The sequence below is a fragment of the Rutidosis leptorrhynchoides genome, chromosome 1, assembly GCF_046630445.1.
Source record: "Rutidosis leptorrhynchoides isolate AG116_Rl617_1_P2 chromosome 1, CSIRO_AGI_Rlap_v1, whole genome shotgun sequence".
NCBI lineage: Eukaryota > Viridiplantae > Streptophyta > Magnoliopsida > Asterales > Asteraceae > Rutidosis > Rutidosis leptorrhynchoides.
The window spans coordinates 50,060,481-50,087,900 of record NC_092333.1 but is presented as its reverse complement, the minus strand read 5'-3'; the positions used below and the strand labels follow the sequence as shown (position 1 = coordinate 50,087,900).

General features: G+C 35.4%; 1 protein-coding gene across 1 annotated transcript; it reads right to left on the bottom strand.

Annotated features, from left to right (window-relative positions):
* Positions 1–6,010: 6,010 nt before the first annotated feature.
* LOC139859749 (histone H3-lysine(4) N-trimethyltransferase ATX1-like) lies at positions 6,011–20,288 on the bottom strand. Its single transcript, XM_071848526.1, has 26 exons — positions 19,441–20,288; positions 19,110–19,161; positions 18,955–19,029; positions 18,634–18,853; positions 17,701–17,824; positions 17,504–17,608; positions 17,243–17,424; positions 16,853–16,942; positions 16,609–16,706; positions 16,298–16,474; positions 15,346–15,462; positions 15,053–15,100; positions 14,776–14,893; positions 14,547–14,612; positions 14,410–14,471; positions 14,223–14,279; positions 13,925–13,993; positions 13,554–13,755; positions 13,107–13,370; positions 12,930–12,991; positions 12,741–12,818; positions 11,914–12,009; positions 11,683–11,786; positions 11,445–11,592; positions 11,192–11,238; positions 6,011–6,053 (listed from the first exon to the last, which is right to left on the bottom strand). The coding sequence occupies exons 1-24, from the start codon at positions 20,166–20,168 to the stop codon at positions 11,451–11,453; spliced, it is 3,336 nt and encodes a 1,111-aa protein (XP_071704627.1). The 5' UTR covers positions 20,169–20,288; the 3' UTR covers positions 6,011–6,053; positions 11,192–11,238; positions 11,445–11,450.
* Between the last annotated feature and the right edge of the window lie 7,132 nt (positions 20,289–27,420).

Sequence of the window (27,420 nt, the reverse complement as noted above, 5' to 3'; positions counted from 1 at the left end):
TATTATGATTTAAAATTAAAATTAAAATTAAAATATAAATATATATATATATATATTTTACGATGATGAATGAAGAGAAAAAGATGTGTAAATTTCGGCCGAATGCTCGGCCTTTTATAGGCCCACGTAATACTATTTGACCTCCGCGAGTGCGGAGGTTTTAGCCTTTATAAGCTCCGCGAGTGCGGAGCTGTGGATTCCAGCTCACACAAGCTTGGCTCCTAGCTTGCCGACGGTTTTATAATATAATATAATATATATATTAATTTTAAGAATTAATTATATATTATATTATATTCATGTGCATAGTTGACTTGTAATTTTTAGTCCGTTGCGTCGAGCGTTGAGAGTTGACTCTGGTCCCGGTTCCGGATTTTCGAACCTCCTTGCGTATAATTTAATATCGTGTACTTTGCGTTTTGCACCTTGTACTCTTGTAATTTTGAGACGTTTCTCATCAATAATTTGAACCTCTTTGCTTGTACTTTGTACTTTTTAGCTTTTTGGTCGTTTGCATCTTCAATTCGTCGAATCTGCCTTTTGTCTTCACCTTTTAATATTTAAACGAATATTCTTTGTAAATAGGACAACTGCAACTAAAAACTTGTCTTTCTTGAGGGATAATGCTATGAAATATATGTTCGTTTTTAGCATTATCAAAATTCTAAACAAATAAGCCACCTAAAGCATCTTGAAATCCATTTTTTTTGGGAAAATTTGAGAAACCAATTAACAGGAGCTTGAAACAGTTTCTTTCTATCTACTTGACTTTGAAAAACCAATTAAAGCATCTTCAAAACAATTTTTTTCCGACAAGAGATTTAAAACATAGACAAATCTCTTATTACTTGAACTTTCTTCAAGTCATAACTTTGACTTGCAACAGTAGCCATCTCAATCTTATCTTTGACTACAACTCAATCATGCCATACTTTCAAATCGTTCTTTAGAAGTCTGCACCTTTTTCATTAAAACATAGGCAGCATAACCTTGGAATTGATATGTTTTCCAAAAAGATTTGCACAGCTCAACAATCACATAAACTTTAATGCACATCCTTGTAATTTCGTGGTGTACGTACGTGGAATTTGTTAATCAACGTCCCAACTCTTCTACTTTTATCCTTATTCCCGAGACCCCTAGTGTAGCGAAATTCATTGTTTATGTTTGATTGGGCGTTCACTACTATCGAACATACCCTCAAGAAAGTTCTCCCACTTAAGTTTTTCTTTAGGGTTTTTCTTTGGATTTAGAATTTTGCCGCTAACCTTGATTGGTTTTATTGCGAATTTAGAGGTAGTTTGATGTTCCTGCTCGTCATCATCATCTTCCCTAACATCATCCGAACACTCAACAGACCCAACCTGTAGTTCATCAGCAACCTCGCTAATTAGAGTTTAATCGGTCGGAACCCGTCATGGTTTAGCAACGTTAATCTTCATAACACAAAATATATAATGTTTTTGAAAGGTTGTGCAAAAAAAAAAAAAAAATCTAATTATTGTTCAACATGCAAATTGTTAGAAACAAATTATAATACCTCAGCAGCCGAACAACCTCTCAAAAGTTAGTAATGCACTCAGTACGCCATTCTATGCAAGCACTGAACCCAGACTCCATCTCAGTAATGCTCCCATCCATGATGAACTTATAAATTCAACGTTGAATCTTGACATTGGTTGTTAGACGATTGTTTGACCCATTATCCTAAACAAAACATCAGTTTAATGGCTTCAAATTCCCAAATTCGTTAGCGGTAAACATACTTAAATCAACTGATAAATAAAATGTAACAAATATATATTATATCATGGACTTAAATTTATCATATAGTTTAACCTCAATAAATACAGGCCTTAATCGATGAAGGCATTTTGTTACATTGGACAAAACTTATTTAAGTAACAATGTTCACATCAGTTACTGATTTTAAATGCGGGAAATCATAACTTTCCATAGGACAAAATGATGGTATTCTAAGATGAACATTACGAATGCAACACATTTCGTCAGACTAACAAAAAGCTTACTTGCCTTCATAAAGCTCACCCATCTCTTAAGTAACTCTTATTATATAAAACACAACATACAAATACAACAACAACAAAACTCAATCTCACAACATACAAATTTCAAAAAAACCAAGAATCACAAGAAGAATACTTCATTTACTGAAATGGGTGACAATGTTAATCATCATTCTTGAGATAGATACCATGCAAAGTTAACCATAAAATATAAAGCCAATTTGACCCACTTACTGACTTACTTATAAATTGGCTTATTCAGGCTTTATGTTTAGTGTAACGGTTTACATAGGCAAAACAAAAACATATAGCTAGAAATCAAATTGGTCAGACGGGTCATGCAAATGATCAGTCGTCCAAGTTTATTCTCGATGCATAAAAACCTCTTATTTCTAATTTTACTCTAAACATGTTTATCACGGAGTATCAAATAAGCACTATCGTTGCAATAATTTATGACGAACTGATTATTCAGTATAAATTAAAGAATTTGGATATTTGGTGGGAATGAGTCAGTCGGACCCATTTTGAATAAGTGGGATTACTCACCCGTTTTGATTCACTACAAAAAATGCACGACCCAACCTTATTGCCACCTCTAATTGATCCCGCCAAATAAAAGTCATAAAAATAAAAAGTAGTCTTAAAACAACAAATTTATGAATTAACTATAGGCTAACTTTTCAGAAAATTTTGAGTTAGGATCAATAGAACTTATTTTGTTTCAACTTTCAATCAAGAAAAACACATTGGTAAAATAAAAATAATTGGTACTAAATGAGAAGATGAATGTCTTGTAGCGCTGATAATAGGTGTTACCTGACACATGAGATGAACATAAGATTTGTCCTCCACCATGATTTTATTCTTGATGCTAGCACATCCAAACAGGCTCATATCAAATTGATCAAATTTCAAGAATGATTTACAAAAAAGATATTGTGATGGCTCTAAAAGAGGTACTGTGATGCCTCTAAAAATGATTGCTTTAGCTGCTTGATGTTTGGGAAAAACTGAAAGAATAATCAAACAATAGTCAATCATATCACTACTCTAATAAGTCAATATTGACTATTTAAAGCATATGTCCCCTTTTAACAATAGATCATCAGACATTCAGTGGCATGATAAAAAGATTAGGTAATACGTCTAAATTGGCAAATCTCAATTTGATAAAGTTATAATAATAGTACAGAACAATATAAACTTATTTATTCCACTGGCAACAAAGATAGCAAGCTCCTAAAACACTTAGGGAAATTTTATACTAATCAAAATCTAATAAGACATTGTTGTTTATTTGTGTTTAATGCTAACCTTAAAAGGGGGAGCCATTGTTCATATAAATCATGACCAAAACCTCATATACTCATACTGAATTGTACTGATTTGAAACTTTACATAATGCATATTTTTCACATAGACATTTAATCACACACATGGTGTGCACTATATGGGTGTTCATTAAACAAATGTAATCTTCATATATATTGAATTCATTAGCAACTCATGTTGATTAAAAAACCTATATATCTGATAACAATTACCAATTTCAGTAATTGGTAATCTTCATGCAATAATCGCATATATGATTACAATTACCTGCAATCATCATGACTAATAAAAACCCAAAATTAATATGCGCGAAGATGCGATCATGAATTGATTACCTGATTATTCATGAATTGATATCCATCAAATCTGTCTCAATCTGATTATTCATCATGTTATATTTGATCAAATACAACAGATATCGATTGATCTTACTGTCAAATAATTCGAATTAGTGGATGAAATTAGGAGACGATATGTGGGAGAAATTAGGGTTTTTTTCATAGATAGACGACTTCACAGATAGGCGACCCCTATTTTTTGAGTATTATTCCGCCAAATGTGAATTAGAAGGGTAATTTAATCATTAGACAATTAATCAAGGTGATTATAAGGTCATAATCTTGATTAGAAAATTTGAATGGTCTAGATTATGGATGTTACTGACAATGGAAGGCTAGTATTATTGATTTGAATTTTAAATGATCTATTTTTAGCTTTGTTATTATAATATAAAGAGATAAAGAGATTAGTCATTAAATCGAGTTAGTAGTTAAAATAGGTTGGTCGCTTTTCGTCACAAAACATTATTAGAGACCAAAATAATAAAATTGATCACTAATATCGTGTCGATCAAAATTTAGTGACGACTTTTTAATGGTAACTAAATAGCATTGCTAGTGACCAAATAATAAATCGTCACTAAAAACTCATCACAAATAACCATTTTTCTTGTAGTAGACCAACTATATTGAACTTTGACCATTTAAATTCGATTTCGACCCTTTTAACTAGTGTTCATCGATTGTGAGGAATTTTATATATATGTATACAAACTCAATTAGTTCTATAGTTCTATTTGTTGTATATATAAATACATGACAAACATATAATTCAAATACGAATATGTTTAAAAAGTGAAGAAGAGTGTAAAGTTAAACTTTACCACCATTACTTAAACTCAAATTAGAGTGATTGATCAAATAAATCCAAACTGCAAAGTAATCAAATATCGAGTTATGTGTGAACTTACTTTCACGAACAATTCAAATACGTCAAATTTTTAATAGTTTGAATATAACTGTAATAGAATTAAATGAAAACTTAATACATTTAAAAAAACTTAAATCAAACGAATGAATTCATAGGCGACTAGGCATCCAATTTTTTGTGGGAGGGCCATATCTCGATTAAAGCAACGCAATCTGAGGCAACAGGAAGCGTCAGTTTATTGACAACCTGACTACCGCTAACAGCCTAAATTGAATTATAGGCTTAGATTTAAAATCAATGGAAATTTGATTCTACTATTTTCATAACGTGTATCTTTTTACCTATTAGCCTAAGGTTCTCTACTCGTGGAGTGTTTCACTCTGTTAGGATAGATGAATAATTGTCTACATCTAACCTCCCCAACCAATGTCGAATTGAGTTTTGTTTTTGTTGTTACATTATTACTGACTTTGAAGTTTGAACATAAGGGGTCCACCATCCCCTTTCCCCCGATGTTCAATATGGCAGTAAATACCCATTCACTTATTTTGATGTGCGTTTTTCATGTCCAACTAGTTAATAAAAAACTTCGGGATAAAAATTCAACTTAAAAAAAAAATTAACAATTCTAACAAAGTTGGTCAAAAGTTGAATCAAGTATCCGGTACAAGGACCAAAATCATTTTATTGCAAATTTATACCCACGCAGTAATTTTGATAATCATGTTTAAACACACTCAACATCAATGAAAATTCAAAATGTTCAGAAAGGTGCTAGTTTTGACCTGTTACTAACCTAACATTGCCCATTTTGACGCCTATACCATACACCGTCAATTAAAGGGCTACAAAGTAGTTGAAAATCAAATCAAAATGAAAAATCTAAAATTCTAAAATTATAAGAAACACATAACCAAGCCAACAGCGTTTCAATGAAGATTGGTCAGAAAATAATCCATCCTACCGTAAAAGGGAAAAAATAATTCAACTTTGCACTTCAAAAAGCCTATGTACAGCCTTCATTTCTAGTATTCTCAGGTGATATACACAGAAGCATGTCTTAACGTATAATAATAATAACAATAATAATCAAATAGAACAATTAACTTGCAACTCATACAGAAGAATAAATTGACCCTTTTGCTTAGTTGGACCATCCGGTAATAGAATACAACAAGTGAACCATAAAACAGACTGTCCAGAGACGTTCCATAAGGCCAACTGTCCAGAAATTCATGTTCATCGAAAGTGATCCAGAAATGCATTACTAGCCGATAACAACTGACTAAATCACTGAAAAAAACATAAAAGCACATCAGTTTTAACCCTTCAGCTTGCTGCTTGCCATAAAGCAGTCAAAGTACTAGAAAATCACTACTAAATTTTTGTTTATCTATACATTGAATAAGCAAGTCACAACTGTTAAAGGCGATATTTACCTGTATCTGAGAACATAAAGGAGGAAGACATATATTCCAAGTCCTGTATGAGATATATGACACGTTAGAATGTCGATAATGAACTATATACAGTTCAAAAGGAAAAAGATCAAATAGGTTCAATACATGAAAAGTATCACGAAATGTATATTATTGCATACAGCCTATTAGTTCATTTTATTCGAGTACAATAGATTATGATGTATGTAATTTGGTTCGTCATTTTTACGGTCTTTTTCCCTCATTGAAACCGTTTGCAAAGTTCGGTCCCTTGAGAAAGGGAATTTTTTTGTAAAGATAGTCCCTCCACATAAATTGCATATAATACCCTCATTACATAATTCAAGACACTGTATTGTTTTTGTTAGACACAAAACGGATGACAACGAAATCGACGGGGTAAGATTGATTGTGCCAGAACCTAGAACGGGAGAGGTAGTGTCATTTGCAATTGTGACATGAGATGGCTGTGATTTAAAATTTGGAGTAAAGATGATGGTTACCTGTCATATGATCTGAAGCACCAGAATCAATACCCGTCCTCTACCAATAACGTGCTTCGTCAAATGAAATGTTCTTCCACATTCACTATCTCTTCGGAGGAATATGAGGAGTATCTTAGAATTGAAAGAATCTGTGAAACTCACGAAATCATTTGCAGCTTTTGCTAATACGGGTAAGTCTAATACTTGCCTTTAATCATCGACCTCTAAATGGGTCATCGATTCTGGTGCTTCAGATCATATGACAGGTAACCATCATCTTTTCTTCAATTTTAAATCCCAACCATCTCGTGTCACAATTTCAAATGGCACTATCTCTCCCGTTCTAGGTTCTGGCACCATCAATCTTACCCCGTCGATTTCGTTGTCATCCGTTTTGAGTCTACCTAACTTTTCATTGAATCTACTATTTGTTAGCAAAGTTACTCGTGATTTGAATTGTGTTGCTTTACTTTATCCCGATTATTGCATCTTCCAGGATCTATTGACGAAGCAGGTCATTGGTAGAGGGCGGGTATCTGATGGTCTATACATACTTGAACCTGAAACACGCATTCCATGTTCTTTGGTATGCTCTAAGTCATCATCCTCTTATGAGATGCATTGTAGATTGGGACATCCTTCTCTTCAAAGTATGAAGAAATTATGTCCTGAATTGTCTACTTTATCCTCTCTGTATTGTGAGCCGTGTCAGTTTGCTAAACACCATCGGGTCCACTTACCTCGCAGGGTCAATAAACTGGCTTCATCTCCATTTGAATTAGTTCACTCTGATGTTTGCGGTCCATGTTCAGTTACTTTTAAACCCGGATTTAAATACTTCGTTACCTTTATCGATGACTATGCTCGAGTTACATGGCTTTATTTGATGAAGAGTCGGTCTGAAGTATTTACTCACTTTTGCTCATTTATTCCTGAAGTAAAAACACAAATTCAGGTTCTGGTTCAAACTTTGAGAAGTGATAATGCCAAAGAATTTCTTTCCGGATCATTTTCATCATATACGCTTCAAAATGGTATCATTCACGAGTCATCTTGTGTTGACACACCAGCACAAAATGGGGTTGCGCAACAAAAAAACGACACCTACTTGAAGTGGCCCGAGCACTTTTGTTTCAAATGAATGTTCCAAAACCATTTTGGGCAGACGTTGTTTCAACTGCATGGATCCTTATAAATTGAATGTCATCCGCTGTTCTCAATGGTACAACAACGACAACAACGAAACCCAATACCACATGAGTGGTGTATGGGGGAGGTGAGATGTAGACAATCCTTCCCCTATCCGAGAATAAAGACAAGTCATTTCTCCACCCAGAGTGAAACACTCTCGAGAGTAGAGAAAGTCATCCCTCTCTTTATTCGACGGATAAAGAGATTGCTTCCGAGAGGACCTCCGGCCTTTAAGTAGGAAAAAGTTTTTTTTTTTTAATAAAATAAAAATAATAATAGACGCCATGAAAATGGTAGAATCAAATTTTCATGGGTTTTAATCCTGCATGAAATTTAATTTAAGCTCTAAAAGTCAGTCAATTCGCCAATAAATCGACGATTGTTGTCGACTCAATAAATCGACGATTGTTCTCAATGGTGACATTCCATATTCAGTTTCGTTTCCCACAAAATCTTTATTTGCGATTGAGCCTAAGATTTTTGGTAGTACTTGTTTTGTGTGGGACACTCAGCCTCACCTCACTAAATTGGATCCTAAGTCCATCAAATGTGTGTTCCTTAGATACTCTCGTCTTCAGAAAGGTTACAGATGTTTTCCCCTTACTCTTCAACGTTATGTTGTTTCCCGAGATGTCACATTCCAAGAAAAGTTACCTTTCTTTCCGGTGTCCCCCTCTCGCAATCATGAGAATGGCGATGACTTATTGACATATGTTGTAGAACTACCCACTCCAAATCCCACACCATCTAGCCAATCTGATCACTTTCAATATGTATACAATCAGCGTCCCCGTCCTACATCAGAGCCCACTTTTGTACCACAATCATCATCGGTAGATCATTCCAGTGAGTCACCAAGTGATGTTTCTGGTGATATTCATGACACTCAATCTTCAGATTCAGTTTCCGATATACCCATTGCTCTTTGAAAAGGTAAACGTTCATGTACTTATCCTATTGCTTCCTTTGTCTCTTATGATATTGCCCGTACCTTCTCGCTCTTTTGTTGCTACTTCAGACTCTGTCACCATTCCGAAACCTGTTGGTGAAGCCTTAGCTCATCCTAGATGGTGTGCCGCTATGATTGAGATGAATGCTCTTGACCATAATGGCACTTGGACATTAGTTGACTTACCTGTTTCTAAAAAGGCAATTGGTTGTAAGTGGGTCTTCACGATAAAGGTTAATCCTGATGGTTCTTTGGCACGGTTGAAAACTCAATTAGTTGCTAAGGGTTATGCTCAAACATATGGGGTGGATTATTCTGAGACCTTTTCTCCTATTGCTAAACTCAGATCTATAAGATTATTTGTTTCTCTAGCTGCTACGTATCAGGGACACTTCATCAACTTGATGTGAAGAATGCATTTTTGCATGGAGATTTGCAGGAAGAAGTCTATATGGAACAACCACTTGGGTTTGTTGCTCAGGGGGAGTTTGGTAAAGTATGAAGATCACGAAAAGCAATATATGGTTTGAAGCAATCTCCTCGTGCTTGGTTTGGGAAGTTCAATACTGTGGTAAGGGACTTTGGCTTAAGATGAAGTGCACATGACCACTCGGTATTCTTCGCTTCATCAAACTCTGGATGCATTTTACTTGTTTATGTGGATGATATTATAATTACTGGGAGTGATAAAGAAGGAATTAACATGTTGAAAACATTTTTTAAGTACTCAATTTCAAACAAAGGATCTTGGTCCTTTGAAATATTTTCTTGGTATTGAAGTCTCGCGAAACAAAAAGGGCATTTTCTTATCTCAGAGAAAGTATTGTTTGGATGTGCTCAGTGATTCCGGTTTGATTGACGCAAAAACGTGTGAAGCACCAATGATACATAAAGTTAAAGGCTGAGAACGGAGAACTACTAATGAACCCAGAAAAATATAGAAGAATTGTCGGCAAGTTGAATTATCTTACCCTCACTCGTCCTGATATTGCCTTTCCTATGAGTGTTGTTAGTCAGTTCTTATCATCTCCAAGAACCTCACATTGGGATGCCGTCACTCATATCTTAAAGTACTTGAAAGGTACACCAGGTCGTGGTATCTTATACCAGAATCATGGTCATCACACCATGAGGGGTTTTCCGATGCTGATTATAATTAGGGGTGTGCATGGTACGGGAAGAACCGAAGACCGTACCGGACCGGACCGATTTTGAACCGAACTGAGCTTTTTCGGTCCGGTTCTTGGTCCATAATTTAACGGATTTTCGGTCTTCGGTCCGGACCGAACCAGACCAAAACCGAAAAAAACACTAAGTACCGTACCGAACCGAACCGATAATATTTGGTCTGGTCCTCGATCCATGTTTTTGCTTCAAATTGGGATTCGGTACAAAACCGAACCGAACAAGTTTGGTCCAGAACCGTACCACGCACACCCCTAATTATAATGGTGATCCCGCAACTCAACGGTCTACAACAGGTTATTGTGTCTTTGTTGGAGGGAATCTTGTATTTGGAAAAATAAGAAACATAATGTGGTATCTCGTTCAAGCGCGGAATCTGAGTATCGATCCATGGCACAGACTACTTTTGAACTTACATGGGTTCGTAATCTTCTTAGCGAGATTGGTTTTGCTCAATCCGAACCGATGAACTTGTGTGTGATAACAAGGCAGCCATTCATATTGCGAGCAACCCTGTCTTTCATGAAAGAACCAAACATATATAAGTTGATTGTCATTTCACGCGAGAAAAGTTAGAAGAGATTATCAAAATACCCCATATCAAAAGTAATGAACACTTGCCCGATATTTTCACCAAAGCTTTCCCTGAAATTGTATCCGTCGATTTTGTGGCAAGCTGGGCATGATTAATATCTATGCTCCAGCTTGAGGGGGAGTGTTAGAATACTGTTAGTTGTGCATTAAATATATGGTTAAGTCTAGAATCTTCCAGGGTTATATCTTACCCTTCTCGAGCCCACTTTGTATCCATATATAGTCTGTTATTTACAACGGAGGGTGACAAGAAAAATAATACAAGAAACACGTAATTTAATTCTGATTTCATCTTTAGTTTCTCTCCGATTACAGTCTTAGTCATGCTTTACAAAATAGTTTGTCATTGTATGTGGAGGGACCATCTCGCAAAGATATGCTGCTGATAGACCAAAGATGCAAAGGTCTCAAAGAAAATGAATATCCTAAAAAATGAAGAGGAGCAGAGCTATTTAAGTTATTACTTAAAACATAATTAGTACTCCGTAATTTACTAATAGTGTTTACATATTACAATCATTTATCTACTCGTATTAAGTTGATAACAATCATTCAACTTGACTTAATCTGACTGACTCCATTTTGAACCCCGCCAAACATTACTTGTTTTGACTAGCTTATATTTGCCACCTCCATATAGCACTAATTAAAGTGTTCTTTTACAAAAATAAAAGATAAACTAAAAATACTATCATCTTCCTTAGTGAATGCAACCACTTGGCAAATCAGATTAAACACAATCATGAAACATTACTGTAAAGCATCATGCAGAATTACCTCAAGCCTATTGCATTTGTACATCGATAATCCTTGTCCATGATTTGCTACACAACAATAATGTAAACCAGTCACGAAAACTTCATACCCAATACCATCCTCTACGCAGCTACGCTCGCATAGTACAATAACAATAACTTTGGCACAAAAAACATTCAACGAACTTTTAAAAACCATAGTAAAGAAAATCTCAATTAAAGTGCCGAATTACATGTAAAAAAATGTGGAGTTAAGGATTGGACACTTGTCTAACCTCAACTCATTCTCCTGGCCAGTCTTTTAATTCACTGAGTGGTGCATATAGCTTGCCGACTTGTACCTCAGCATCACTATCATTAACTACACCCCGGCAACTTGGAAAACCACAATAACAAGGAAGTCGTTCATCAATGGAAAAAAATCTGCAACTCAATATATAACATAATAACATAAGGTGATTACAAGAAAACAGGTAATGGAATTGAACTGCATACAACTAGGTAAAAGAATACCGGTAATCATATGTGAGTTCTTCCCACTGCGCAATATCCCTTTTGGCAAAAATGATTATGTGTTCGTCACCATTGACACTTATGACTCTTGAATAACAATTTGGCTGAAACAAATGAGATTAATTGAAATTCGTGATAAGATTATTGTATAATACCAACCAATATATGAAAAAGAACAGAGGAAACATGTAATATAAAATAAGCTACAATAAGACAAAGAGCCAAACGTACTTCACAAGAGTGATTTATTAAATGTGCAATGCTTCCTGCTCTTGTGGCATCAATTACACGCTCATCGTCGATTCGAAACATGTATGTCCCTGCACCCTGCAAGCAGATATATATATATATATCAAATAATGTTCACTTTTTAGTAATTCCATAACTTCTATCAATGAACATACACAGTAGAAAACAAAAACACCATGAGGTTAACAATTATGATAAAGAAGCATGGTATGTTACTTAAGATAGCAAATGTACAAGTTGAAAAGAAACTCATTACCAACAATATAACACCTGTGTCCTAGAGCTGAAGTTCGTCGACGCAACTGTTTTTTGACACTGCTAGAAGATGCATATTTTAAAATGTTGCATAAGCCTAAAAGGGATCGTTGGTTTCACTAATAAGATGCCACAATTACGTAATCCGTAACGTAACACCCAAAAAAAAACCCTTAATCTAAACTCATTTAGTTCTCAACATCATCTGTGATTAGCCTACAATTCAGTTTAGTCAAAACAAAAGCAGTCACCAAATGTATTGATTCTATTAATTGACTCTATCCAAAAGAATTTATAACAATTATAAAGAAAAAGTTTGAAGGCCAAATATATTATTTCAAGAGATTTCATGAGCCTGGATAATCAAAAGAATAGATCTAATGTTCAAATCAACTCAAAAAATAAAGAAAGAAAGAGTATTATTTCATGAGCCCAGAAAAAAGTAATATCAACTCCAACTAAAGCCATGACTCAATTACCATAAGAAACGAGAACATTGACTAGTTAACTTATGCCACTTAGACAAAAAGATAGGAGTATATAAATCTACTTACCACCAATTTATTGTATATCAGGTGTTCCCTTCTGTCAGCTATAGGAGGCCTAACAATTTCACCAGTATATTCAATTACCTGTTGGTATATGAATATCAGTGTTAATAAGTGTTGAGAATCCAGGTACACAACAATAATAAAAGAATTCAAAACAAAACAAAAAATATTTCCTAAAGAGAAGGTTTTTACCATGTCTCCTGCTTTGTGTGGTTGTTTTGCAAAAACGCCAAATCCATGTATTGATGATTTTCCTGTGTCAAGTAACAGCCCAAGAATAAACAGGGAGAAAAAAAAAAAAAAAAGAATAAAAGTAATAAGGAAGACAGTATAGTAGAGTGCACATAAATCTTAGAAAGAGTTATTTACCAAATGCAAGTCTCCTTCTGAGTGTCGTCCTCATGTATATGTACTTCTCAGACATAGATACTATACTTGTCTGATCATCGAACATCAAGTTTTTAAGTTTTCTGCAGCCAAAAGATAACCCAGAATCGGCAACAGTAGTATCCTCATGCTGGCAGAAACCACCGACTAAATAAGGTATGTTTTCCACATAAGATCGCTTCGAAGATGCAGCAGCAAGGGCTTCGGGTTCTTTTCTTCCTCTTCTTCCAAAATAATCATACGGCTCTGCCCATATGTTAAACCAGAAATCAGGATATGCTAATAAAATATAATATTCCAAATCAAATAATTATCCCCAATTAGACTCAATTTTATACATCCCAAGCACACAAAATAATATCACTAATTAACAAATGACAAGTCTTGAACAATAATCATGATAGAGAAACAAGGAGTTTAATTACATACCACAACGAGCACATCCAGAAGAATTAACTGGGCGGACGTGATCTAAACTTTGACTTGGTATGGGCCCCATCGGTACATCATGAACACTGCGTTCAGTTGTAGGATTAGGGCTATGTCTTTTACAAAAGGACAATAGATGAATGCACTGATTCTCCTCATCTTCATCTAAAGGAACCAGCTGCAGTCGGTCAGCATCTGCAAGCTATGTGAACATATAGAAACATACAAGGAAAGAACAAAACAATAATTGGGTGAGAAAGAATGATAAAATGTGCTTACTTATCAATCAGGAGAGTTAGAAGTGGTTAATATGTTATGATTACATTGCAAATGGAACTAAACCAGCAGCACAAAAACGTGATAACAGTTACCTCAGCACAAAAACCAGCAGCACGAGCACACAGGGGATGATATGCAACATAGCATGAATTGTTTGAACACTGCATTAGCCGTTTAAAATAGGTCATTTGGTTGAAACAGTGGCATAACATTGAACAGACAAAAGGAAAGACACTTGTAATTTAAGGTGTCCGTATCCACATGCAACATTCAGTATTTAATTTGACATGAGACAGATACGGCAGAGTATAAATTGCAATAGAATCCAGTACAGTAACAAGTTATAGCATACAGATACATCGGTTCCAAACAATGATGATAAGCGTCTACCTGGATACAAGCTCCATAAGGGACACCACAGATGCTACATAAAAGCTTCCAACGATCCTGAATAGACAAGAAATATATAAGCATTTTGAATACGAACGATGCAAGCTAAAAAAAATCGTATGCATCTTATGTGTATGAGTTCTCTTAAGCATAGGATGTATTAGTATTTTCTGGAAGAAGGAACTACCTTACTAACTCTATTCAGCCCATCAACTGGCTCCATTTTCTTGATATCAGATAAACAAGTTTCTGGAAGATAAAATATGTTAATGAATCCGTCTATAATATTCAAAACACTAAGGCATTATAATGCAGGAATATAACCTGGTATCCACATAGCACATGCAAGATGAGCCCAGCGTCCATCTGTTGTAGGCTTCATTGCACCTCCTATATAAAAACAGTGAATTAATACAATACATTGTAGTTGTGTTTATTATAACCAATCACAACTAGTTTGAACTAGATGCTTCTTTTATATATACATAGCTGTTACTATATATTACAACCTAAAGATATAAACCCTACACCTTCAAAGTGATTATGTGAATACCTGTAACTGGACAAAGGCAGCAGGGTGGGGAAATATCAGGTGCACCAGGACGACATAAGTTGCATAACCAAAGAACTCCATCAACAGGTTCCAGTTCCCCATAACATCTTGCATGAACCTGTCAATTGAGTACATCATGAAAAGTGAGATAATGTCTTATTCAGATGATTAATAATAGTAAACAACAAAATATTATATAAAATAATTTGATATATATGACTCATGTAGCAAATTTATGTTTTAGGTTATGATCTGAAAAAATAAAAATAATGCTTACCATCATTCTGCACTTATCACACTGCAGGAACACATTGTTCACATATTCCTGAAAAAAATAATCAACTGTGTTAAAAAATTAATGTTCATAAATGCAAACGACCACCATATGGTCAGACAAGAAGTGTGAAAAAATAGAACACAGACGCATGCAGATATAGCATCTTGTATATAACATCTAAAAAGTCACAATAGCATAATCTTAATATATTATTTGGTTAGATTTGTCCAGATAAGGTAAGAAAAAATGCAATATTTAGTAAATCAGAATAAATTTGAAAATAAAACGTTCACCTCATCCATGTGACAAACATTGCACTTATCCAGGTCCTTCCATTTAACGTGGACAGGTCTGTAACCAGCTGGCATGTTGTGTGTTCTCCCAGATTTCGACCTGGAGGTCGATGTCCCCTACAAATAACCCCTACTGTTATACAAGTTTACAAAAGCCAACAAATAAATATTGTCTGGCAGCTAAACCTTGATAAAGCAACCGAATGAGACTAAACAATAACCTCAAACCATAACATCCATACACAGAATGAACCTAGGGTGTAGAAGAAATTAACAACTGATATAATTGATCATAATCGCATACTTTATTCTATAAAAACATGTACATTGATTGTTAGTCATCATGAATGGTTTAAGCTGATTCGTACATGCATCTTACTGACTTTTCCCATACATGATATGTCAACCAACACAATAACAAAGATCAGGGACGTGTGCAAGCTGCAAAAATTGTGAGAGCAGAAATCCAATTTTCTGATAAAACATGTGTTTTTTCTATCACCACAATATGCAATATGGTATCATGCCTAAACCATCCATATGCATTTATCTACTACCTACAGTTAGATATTAATTCTTCACAATCTTCGTCGATGAAAGTGTAAAGTTCCCACTCTATATTTTAACTAGATGCATAAATAGCATGATATTTTTTGTTAAAGGGACAGGAGTTCAGGACATGAAACATCCAGTCCAGCAAGACTATATAAATGAAGATTCAAATGGGAGTACCATCAAGCTTAAAGATTATGAATGAAATGGTGATAATGCAAATGCTAAATTTATATATATAAATCATGTATAATTCGATAAAAGTGTTAAACTTATAGTGAATGCAGCAAAAGATGTAGAGTGGTGATCATAAAGCAAGGGAAAACCATTTAAAATCAATTGAAATATGATACTTTTCCAGAATATTTATGGTCTTGAAACAAAAAACTATCAGAGTTACCTGTATAAGTCTCAACACATGAGGATCAGAAAAACCATACATATCAGCACCCGATTTAAAGAAGCTATTAGAATTAGATGCACCTTCAGCTTGTGAACTATCAGAATTGTTTGAATGTATCTTTCTTAGTCTTTCATAGATTTTATTCCAACACGCAGAAGGATCTGGCCCATCAAACTGAATGACAAAATTCCACATTAATGCAATGTGAATTTTAAATCTTGGTGGCATCATAAAGTGGCACAGAGTACAGCAAAGAAAAAGAAAAATCCAGAAATTAAAAAAGACTTGCAAGGTGGATTAAGTAGTACCTGATCTCCATTATCTGTTGTAACCCTGAACAAGGGTAGGGTTTTTGTGTCAGGGTCCCGCAGCACTTCCATCTTATATACTGAAAATATACTTGGATCTGAATTCCCACCAAAAGAAACAGCAGATGTTAAATACAAGAAAAAAGAATCATTAGCATAAAGCAAACTATATGCATCAAGCTTCTATGGCTTAATTCTGGAATGAAATTATATTGTAGTGTATATGTATTGTATGAAATATAACCTGCTAGTGAAGGAAACTTCCTAGTAGCAGTATAACCTAAAGGACATATAGATTCCTCATCAAAACAATCCAGATCTTTAACAATCTTACCTACACAAGAATTAGGAGACACATAATTATAATTATAAACATTAATAGCAGGCAGATAATTATATTTAGTAAATAATTGTAATTAGAGTAGTACTTGTGATGCAAGGAGGATTGTGATGCAAGTAATTGTACTTAGAGAATGATTGTGTTTCCTAAATTAGATAAAGGCTAGGTCTATGTAAACACCTCTATAAATAGAGGGATTCAGGGAATGGAATGCAACAATTACGAATTATATCAAACATGACTACCAATTAAACAATGAAAATCATTATTGATAATACAGATGAAGATTATTACCTAGCTTCAATACTTCCAGATCCCCTACCATAAAAGGGCCACTTTTAGTGAATCTTTCAGTACTCAAATACTTTTTTGAGCCACCAATAACCCCATCCTCGTCGCTATCATCTCCTAAATCGGTGTCAACACCATTTTGCAGCTGTAACATCCGTTTTGGAAGTTTTTGTCTGCTAAGATACCTGATAAAAGAAACAAAGTGAATAAATAACAACCAAATTTTCATATTAACTGTTGAAAATAGCAGTAGTTCAAAGTTACATTTTTGCTTCCTCCAAGCTTCGAATGAAATCATGTTTCTTGCATTTCAGATGGAAGGAAGATAAAAGCCCTTTAAGAAATGAGATCACCATCTTCGTTTTAACCCTGGATATCACATAATTGTAATGATGTATTACAAACAAAACAACAGATTCCAAGAATAGTTCTATATTGGTAAAAATACCAAACTTGGATACCTAGCAAAATCGTGGGTGCCAAAGAATTGCACAAGCACTGATTTTTCTCCTGAAAGTTTGCTTAGACCTCGACGAATGCCAACAAAAGACTCATCCAACACAATTGCTGGCCACACAGCATGGCCTGTATTATCAGCACGAAGAGCCCATTTAAATAAGGTAAGTTACACACATCAAGTACTAGCAACTACACAACCTAGAAAACCTCCAATAATATCCATGATGATGTATGGTTATCATCAAGTGTACTGTGTACCATTAGAAAGATGATAACTCAAACATCAAAAACTGAGAACACATAAACCGGTCTATGTTAGTGTTCTCTCATATAGAATAATCCTGATTGATGTAGTCGTAAAAAGAAAAGGTTAAAGTCATTTTGCAACTTGCAAAAATTGATTTGAGAGTTAAAACGATTATTATGGTTACAACCGGACCCTATAACCACGTATAAAGTCTATTGTGCTCCTTTCAAAAGTTATATTCCATGTCATACATTAAGCCTTAGATGGTACAGCGACAACAACAGAAATATAAAGAAATAAATCAATACATAAAAAAGGAGAATCATTTATTTATGTATTTAATTTAATAACATTAGTTACGGTAACACACTAACACACGCCACAGAAAGGTTCACTAGAACGCCTGTTTAAGTTATTCTAACTGTTTGCACTTATGTAAGTTGATATATGTTTAACTCCATTGCGCGTAAAAGAAAGGAACATTTACAAGAAAACAGTCACCTAGGTTCCTATATCAGTATGTCCTCATGATAAAAGTGTATTGTGATATCTTTATGTTCAGTGCAAGTAACTGAAGTTCAGATTATATAAAAACAGACACATGAGTTACGCAGATGCTGAATGCAGCTCCTAAAAGCATAATACCCCTTTTAACTTCAACAGTTATTCAAGTCTTAGATATCCATACCGGTAAGTTTGGCCCATATGATGTCTCCTGGTTCAATATCATGACAATCATCCAGATTAGCAGCCAGAACAATCATCTCATTGACGTCAAGGTCATCTGTCTCAGAACAATGAAGATCGCAAGTCAACTTTAGACATTTTATCTCTTCAGGAGACACGTGAAATTTAATTCTTTCTTTAGATAGCACCACCAGTTCTTCATCACCGTCTTCATATGCAACCTATTTTTATCACAGTAGCTGTTAAAAACCCTTAGCACATAACTGTCTATAAACCTTTTTAATTCATATGCATATACCAAATAGGATAAAGGTAACATTACATGATGGCGGAGGCTCTCTGAATCAAAATATGTGATCCGGCCAAAGTACCAATCAGCATCCAACGGCCAATAGACCTTTAATTATGGGTAACCAAAGTAAGTCAGATAAGCCAGCACTATTATTTAACACAAGGGTCACAAAAATCAAAACTTGCCTTGCATTGTAAACCCACATATTTCTTAGGATCCACACCGTCAAATTTCAACCTGTTTGCAATATAAAAAGCTCAAAAATAAGTATTTTAAAATTTTATCTGCAGCAAATACATTCACGTATGAAAATAGACGTATATATATATATATATGTGTGTGTGTGTGTGTGTGTGTGTGAGTATATGCATATTCCTGTGTAACTATCAGCTAGTTACAGCAGCTAATTACCTGCTATGGCAAGTAGCTACTGTAATCCTTAGAATTGTATAACTTAACATACCAATTATGCAGTAAACAAGAAAAAGAAATAAGCTTTCTTCAAATAAAACATACCGAACCCATCTCTTAGTCCGACTCGCAGAGCTTGCAGAATTATTCGCATCATCGGATTTCATTTCTTCATTTTCCTCACCATTCTTTTGACTAGTACTCTTACTGTCTTTGTTCTTTTTTCTTCTGTTACTGGTACCAACACCATTATCATCATCTTTATTTCCATCATTCCGTTTCCTAGACGTTCCTCTTAATCTTGAAACATCAATGGAAACCGACCCAACCCCTAAATTTGCAAGTTCATTATTACTCTTCCTTTTCTTATTACAACCACCATTAATCAAAACCCTATCATCTTCCTTATCAAATTCAACATCTTCAACTTTAACTACAGCTGAACCAGCCTTTGAATTGGCAACAAACTTATCATAACTACAACTTAAATTCAAACTACCTCTCCTCTTCCTAGAGTAAAGGTACACAACCGTCGGTTTCGATGATTTCGACGTCGAATTAACTGAAACAACGCCATTTAGATCCTGATTCTGATCATCTAACACTGACAATTTCCTAGCTTTAACCTTTTTTGACATCACATTCGAGTAACCACCACAAGAAGATGTAGCAGAGTACAAAATATCAAGCGGAACGTACCTATCTTCGCGACTACGATCGATTTCTGATTGATTCGATAAATTGTGTTCCGATTGTTGTGAGTCGTCTTCTTCGTGTTGTTTGTAGTGTTTGTAATTGGCGTTAGGGGTTAGCAATTGAGGAGAAAATGCCATGAAATAATTGGGGATTATGGGAGGTTAGTACGGCATTGAAACTAGGGTTTCGAATTTGAAGTACAACTGAGATTTTTTGGATGAAGAAGAGAGGCTCTATTTTGCCCTCTTAATCTTAATTTTAATTTTAATTTTAATTAATCGTATAAATAAATAAATAAATAAATAATTTTAATTTTAATCGTATATATAAACTAGTTAAGTTTAGCCCGCGCGATGCGGCGGGGTCTTTCGGCCCGCGTATTTATATTTAACGCAGTTTAATTGACAGAAGAAAAAACGACCCGTGTGTTATGCGTTATTGTTGGTGTCGTCGTCTTTAGTGTTTTTTAAAATATGTTCGGTTCAAACATAGTTAGTTTATTTTTGTTGATAAAATTATTTCGAGCCTGACGGTGCTGGCGAAAAAATTTAACTCCTGGCGAGCAAGAAAATACGGGTTGTCGTTGTGTTTAGCGTTTTTTAAAAAGTTTCTGTTTCGAACGTAGTCAGTATCGTTTTGTTCATAAAATTATTTCGAGTCTGACGCTGCTGTCGGAAAAATTTAAGCCATGGCAAGCGGGAAGATACGGGTTGTCGTTGTATTTAGCGTTTTTTAAAAAGTGTCCGTTTCAAACGTAGTTAGTCTCGTTTTGTTCGTAAGAATATTTCGAGTTTAACGGAGTGCTCGGTGAAATTTGAATCGGAGCGAGGAGGAAGATACGGGCTGTTAAAGGCGTTGGGGAAGTTTTTATTTTAAGTTTCAGAATTGACAGTTTACTCCCCTGAAGTACATAGTTTTTTTTATAAGGTTGTAAAAGTTGGGGGGTGTTTTGGCCTTTTTGGGATTGGGTTTGAAAAATGGTCGTTTCATGTGGTGGGGTGGCCAAAACGACCACAAAGCCCACCACTTTTAGTATATATGTATTAATATTAATAAATTACATATATTAAATTATTAATAATATTATATTAATATTAATAATAATAATAATAATAATAATAATAATAATAATGTAATAAATATAATAATCCGAAGTATCAAGGTGTTTGTTATAGGCGTTTTTTTAAGGTGGGTTGGAAAGCAACAACAAAAGCAACGGGTGCTGGTTGAATTTTAATAATTTTTTATTAATTTTTGTTTTTTTATTAATTTTTTATATGTGAGTATTAAGTCATCTTTTATTTTTTATATTTTTTTTTTTTTTTTGAAAAGCAAGAAGAGTTTTATCTATCTATCCATCTATCTATTCTATATTCTATAGTTAATACTAAAATTCTATAATGATGATATCATTATTAGGCTAATTCCTTTGTTAAGAAAAAAATCAAAAAGAAAAAAAAATCTAAGCATGGTGGGTGATGTCATTAATCTAAATAATTTTGAATTAAAATTAAATCTTATTAATTAATTATTATTATTAAATCTTATTAATAAATCTTATTAATAATTATTTTAAATATTAAAATTGTAACATCCCGCGTTTTTCCGTTAAATTTATTTTAACACCGTCTTTTTTTTTTTTTTTTATTAAATAATATCTTTCGTCATTTAATTTGGTATCTTTCGTTAACTAACGTTCATAATATCCTCGTTATTTAATTATAACGTCACCCGTTTACTCGAGCGTTTTAAATATTCGTTTGGTTAATTCAAGCACCCGCACCCGAACTAGAGGGACTAAACTTGCAAAGAGGCCAAAGATTTGACTAGGTCAACTAGTCAAACCTTCAACCTCCTCCATTCATTATTTCCTTTTCATTTTCATTTTCTTTCAATACTTTCCCATTTTCTCTCAATTCTCCAAACAAAGAATTCATCATCCATTCATGATCTAGCAAGTGCTTCACAAAACAAATTACATATTCTTGATCCTCTCATCATCCTCTTCGATTTGATGCTAACTACTTCGATTTTGGGTAACATTTCTAAAACACTAGATTTCTTTAAATTTGTGTTCTTGACTTAAAAGTGTGTTAATTAGTGTCTATGGCTCATTGTGATGTCGTGTATGTAATTTGTATGCTCGATTCGTTGTTTTTGGTGTAACTAGTGCATTATGAAAATTGCTTGCTAAATCTTTGATTTTGAATGATCAAATGTTGTTAGATTGTTAAAGTGCATGTTTTAAAAGTGTTACTAGTATCATTAGCTTCGTTTTGATGTATAGGTTGATTAAGGAAACTCCAAGAACATGATTAGTGATTTTGTGATTCTTGATTAGGGTTTGATAGCTCTTAAGATGAACTTTTGATGCTTGAATGCCATGAAATGTTAATTGTTAGTGTTTAGTAGTAATGTATGCTTCATTACCTTCAAAACGGCATATCATATGTGTGAATTGGATTCCCGAAACTCAAAAATGCAATTGATGAACTTGAAACTTTGAAAATGGATTTTAAATGATCACTTGACGGGAAATCGGTTATTGAAATTGATGTTTTGGTTGTTGAAATATGTTTAGTTGTTTTCCTTGTCAAATTACCTTTCTAATGATATAGGTTATGCGTTTTAAGTGTTTTCGGTGCATGAAATGTGTTATATTGTATTTTGGTTCGTGACTTGGACCATTTTTCTGCAAACTGCATAATTCCCAGGTATTGCGCGCAGCGCATTTACCCGCGCGCCGCGCAGAATCAGAGATCCCAGATGTTTGCCTTCTTGGTTGAGTTCTGACCAGAAATTGCACTTGGGTGCGCGCCGCGCAACCCAGTGCGCGCCGCGCAAAAGCCCCAGGCCACTCTCTTTTGTTTTTAAATGTCACAAAAATGTTTCCGCTTAACTAAAACTCCGTTTAACATGAAACTTGACTATTAGGCTCTTATATGACTTCTCGTCTTGGGAAAATTGTCGGATACCCGACCCGACCCCGTTGACTTTGACTTTGACCAAGTTTGACTTTTAGTCAAACTTAACCAAACGATTATACAATCGTTCTAACATACTTAACTACTTGTATCGTGCATGAAACTTGACAAATTGATTCACATGCTATATTAATCGAGTCGTAACGAGCCATAGGACTAATTGAACATCTTTGACCGTTTGTGTTTACCGTTATTGATACAACCTATATGTTTAGGTCAAGACTAGCTTTGTCTTTGCACGCGTTTACTTGTCGAAGTACTTTATTAACTCTTGCACTCAAGGTGAGATCATAGTCCCACTCTTACTCTTTTTGAACTTACATTTGGGATGAGAAAACATAAACATTTCTTTTACTAAGTGAACACAAGTACAGGAAAACAAACATTCTACATACGAGTTTAGAACAAAATCCTCAATTCGATTATCATTAGTTACACTTGCCGGGTGTAAGCGAGAACTTATGTTGTATGGATCCATATGGGTTTGACAAACCCTCATTCAAACGGTTCGCTACCGTTTACGAATGAAATATATTTTCGAGAAACAGTGTATGTTCTAGCACTAAGTGATGGGGTTCAATGGAAGGAAATGTTAAGCATTGATAATTGGGTGCTCGTGAATATTAACTTTTAGAATGTATTACTATTATTTCAACTTTGCAAACCTTGTGGTTCGGCTTACTTTACTTTTACTCACTACTTACTTAAACCTATGATTTCACCAACGTTTTCGTTGACAGATTTCTATGTTTTTCTCAGGTCTTGCACGATATGTGAAACATGCTTCCGCTTACTATTTGATACTTGCATCCGATGTCGAGTATACATGCATTTCATGGAGCGTCTTTTGACTTTACTTTAAACCGTGTCGCCTAGATTTCAATTGTACTTATAACGTTGTAACTTAACTTTTGGTTGAACAATTCTTGTAAACTTTGAAACAATCTTTATTTTGAAATGAAGGCGACATATTTTGGTCAAACGTTATCTTAAAGACTTATAATCAGGTAATGGGACCCACGTAGCCGACGCCGTCACTTGACGATTTGTCGGGGTCGCTACAAGTGGTATCAGAGCCTTGGTTGTAGGGATTTAGAGTTCATTTGTGTCCACCCCGAGTCATAGGGTACATAGGTGAATCTAGACTACAACCGGCATATAGACTGAAGTAGGAATTATTTGACTAATTGTGCATTTATACTCGAACTCTTCTATCATATCTAACTCGTATTCGATCTTGATCTTACGTTGATAAATTTTGTTGATGCGCCACCTTGACTTTATGAAGTAATGTTAAATGCACATGAGAATCAGGGTAATATAATTTCCGGGATTATATTACGGTGATTCACATGGACGTTCCGACATTATGACATAGAGAATTTAAGGCTAGTCAAGGAAAATTTTCTCTCTATCCTTATTCCATGCCACGGTTAGTATTGTTGAAAATACTAACCAACGATATTCTTGTCTCATGAAGGAACAATGGCTCACCAAGGTCAACACAACACTCCTCTCGAAACTCTAGAACAAGCTCTTCAACGAATGATAACCACCGCCGTGGGTACGGCCGTGGCCAATCACTTTTCTAACAACAACAATCATGGAGCCGGTAATTCAATCGAAGGTTGCTCCTACAAGAACTTCATGAAGTACAATCCTCCCACTTTCGATGGAACCGGGGGACCGGTTACTCTCACCCGATGGTTTGAACAAACAGAAACCGTTTTTAACACAAGCGGTTGTCGAGACCAAGATAAGGTCAAGTTTTCCACCCTCACTTTCACCGGCATTGCTCTCTCGTGGTGGAACAAGTACGTACAATCGGTGGGTATCGATGAAGCCCACACACTCTCTTGGACCGAATTAAGAGAAAGAATGATCACCGAATACTTCCCGCGCGATGAGACTCGAAGTCTCGAGCAAGGGCTAAGGAATTTAAGAACGGTCGGGAATGACCTCGGAGCTTATAATCAACGGTTTACCGAACTAGTCTCAATGTGTCCAAATCTCATGACTCCCGAATCCCTAAGAGTCGAACTTTACATGGATGGCCTCCCTAAGAGCATTCAACACGGGGTAATGGCATCCCAACCCACTAACCTACAAGAGGCTTTAACAAAGGCCCACCAAACTTTAGAAACGGTGAATGAAATGGAAGCACCGGTACGAATGGTCGAGAACCACCCGGGTAACAACAAAAGAAAATGGGAAGCCCCCCAATCGAGTAACTACAACAACAACTTTTCCAAGGAACCTCTCACCCCCGTCGGCAAGAAAAGTTATGCCGGGACACGACCTTTTTGCAACAAATGCCACAAGCATCATTTTGGTGAATGTGGCAAGCTAATTTGCCATCGGTGCCAAGGTAGTGGTCATATTGCCCAGTATTGTGGAAGTACCGCCCCCGTCACTCAAAAGGGGCCCGACGCACCAAAGCCGAGTATTTGCTACAAATGTGGCCAATCGGGTCATTTTAGGAATAAATGCCCAAAGAATAAAGCAAAAACCAACGCGCGCCGTTGAACTTACAACATCGACACCTAGGATGCCCGAAACGATGATGGACTAGTCACGGGTACGTTTCTTCACAACAAACCGTATATTTCATACTTATTCGATTCGAGTACCGTTAGACGTTTTATAACCAAGGATTTGACTCGTGCTCTTTATATTCCACCTCTTTCCCCCAGATACTACTTAGACGATTTAAGTGACCAACGGAAAATATTGTGTGGCTAAAAAAAAAAAAAAAAAAAAAAAAAATTTATCGGAAGATATACGTTAAGAATTTTGACTTGACACCTATAGAACTAGGGAGCTCGGAACCTATTCGTTAAGGAGAAATTATTTTTCCCTACAATTATGTATAGAATACTGTGAACTAAGTAATTTTCGATTGGAAACCGATACCCCCATCCTTGTATCCATTACCTCATGATTATTTGCGAGGATCCCGTGTATCCCAAATCGACCTCCGTTCCGGTTATCATCAATTGGGGGTTAAGGGAGACGATGTCTCCTAAGCCATTTTCCGAACTCGCATCGTTAGTTGTAAATCTCTATTAGTACCGTTTGATTTATTTAGGAATCCGTCCGTATTCATGAACCTCCTAAACCACGTATGCAACTTATCTAGACAATCCGTTATCGTATTTATAGATGATATCTTAACCTATTCAAGTAAAGAAGAAAACAAACAACATCACCATCTTACGCTCGAACTTTTGAGAGAAGAGCAACTCTATACCAAATTCTCCGAGTGAGAATTTCTGTTGAACGAAGTCCAATTTTCTAGACCATGATGGTAATGGTCAAGGCATCACAATCAATCTCGAAATCAAGCCACATGTAATCAGGAAACTCTCTCAACTCAGACTTGTATTCGTAAAATCTTAGATCCCGCCTGTCATCACCGAAGATTCATTTCTGACTTTTCTCGTGTTACCCGACTTTTAAACTCGTTAACTCACTAAGGGAAAACTTTAAACCTCTCCGTGTTTGAAACTTGAGCGTGATTCTTCACACCAACATTTCTAGTTAAAATCGTATAGCAACAGATGGAACTCAAACATGGAAATATTTCTACATGAACGCCGAAAGGCATACTCTCTCAACTCAAAATTAACGTAACTAAAATTCGTTATTTTGCACGAAGAATTCGAATACTAAACTGTAGATCCGATCAACTTTCTCGTCATCACGTACCACACTACATACCTCTGTTATTTCACCGTTACCGTCTGATATTACTGGAATTTAAGATAACACACAATCCAACGATACTTCACTCTTCTTTGACTTAACGTCCTTGTGTTTCTGATAATCGGCCAACTATTATTCAACCCCGAACTATACAATTACGTGTACTATCTTGTTTCTCTTCCAGACTTCAATTTTCGACAACTAGAGGCGCGTTATGGCAACCTCGAGATGCAAGCTCATCCTATTCTAAGTCCTCATTTCACTCCTATCTTTATCGCTCGCATTTCCGTTTAAAGAAACTCCTTGTAACATTTCTCCATGGATAGAGAAATTCCTCATATTACATTAGTATTCGCCACGAGGGTGAATAGTCCTAACGAACATTTTTCGAACCCTAACTGACTTGTTCAAACATATCTTAAGAGATTCTACACCAACACGGTGTATCTTCGTCATTTATCCTGTATCGAAACACTCGTTTCACTTCTAGTTTTACAAGAAACCTTGGAGACCCGCTTAGACATGAGTACCGCGTACCACCCACAAACCGACGAACCGAGCAAACGAACGATTTACGTCTTGGAAAGGCATGTCACAAACTCGTATTGTCACCTTTAGTAGATCACTCTTACAACAGTAGTTACCACTCGTGTCTTCACACGCACTTTCCGAAACCCTATATGACCGCTAATGTCATACC

Bases quoted from the DNA above. Each gene is read 5' to 3' on its own strand.
- LOC139859749 (XM_071848526.1), bottom strand. From the start codon at position 20,168: ATGGCATTTTCTCCTCAATTGCTAACCCCTAACGCCAATTACAAACAC. The intron at 17,425-17,503 runs GTAACTTTGAAC...TTCTTTTATCAG, and splicing joins AGCTTGGAGGAAGCAAAAAT to GTATCTTAGCAGACAAAAAC. The intron at 14,894-15,052 runs GTAAGCATTATT...CTCAATTGACAG, and splicing joins GTGATAAGTGCAGAATGATG to GTTCATGCAAGATGTTATGG.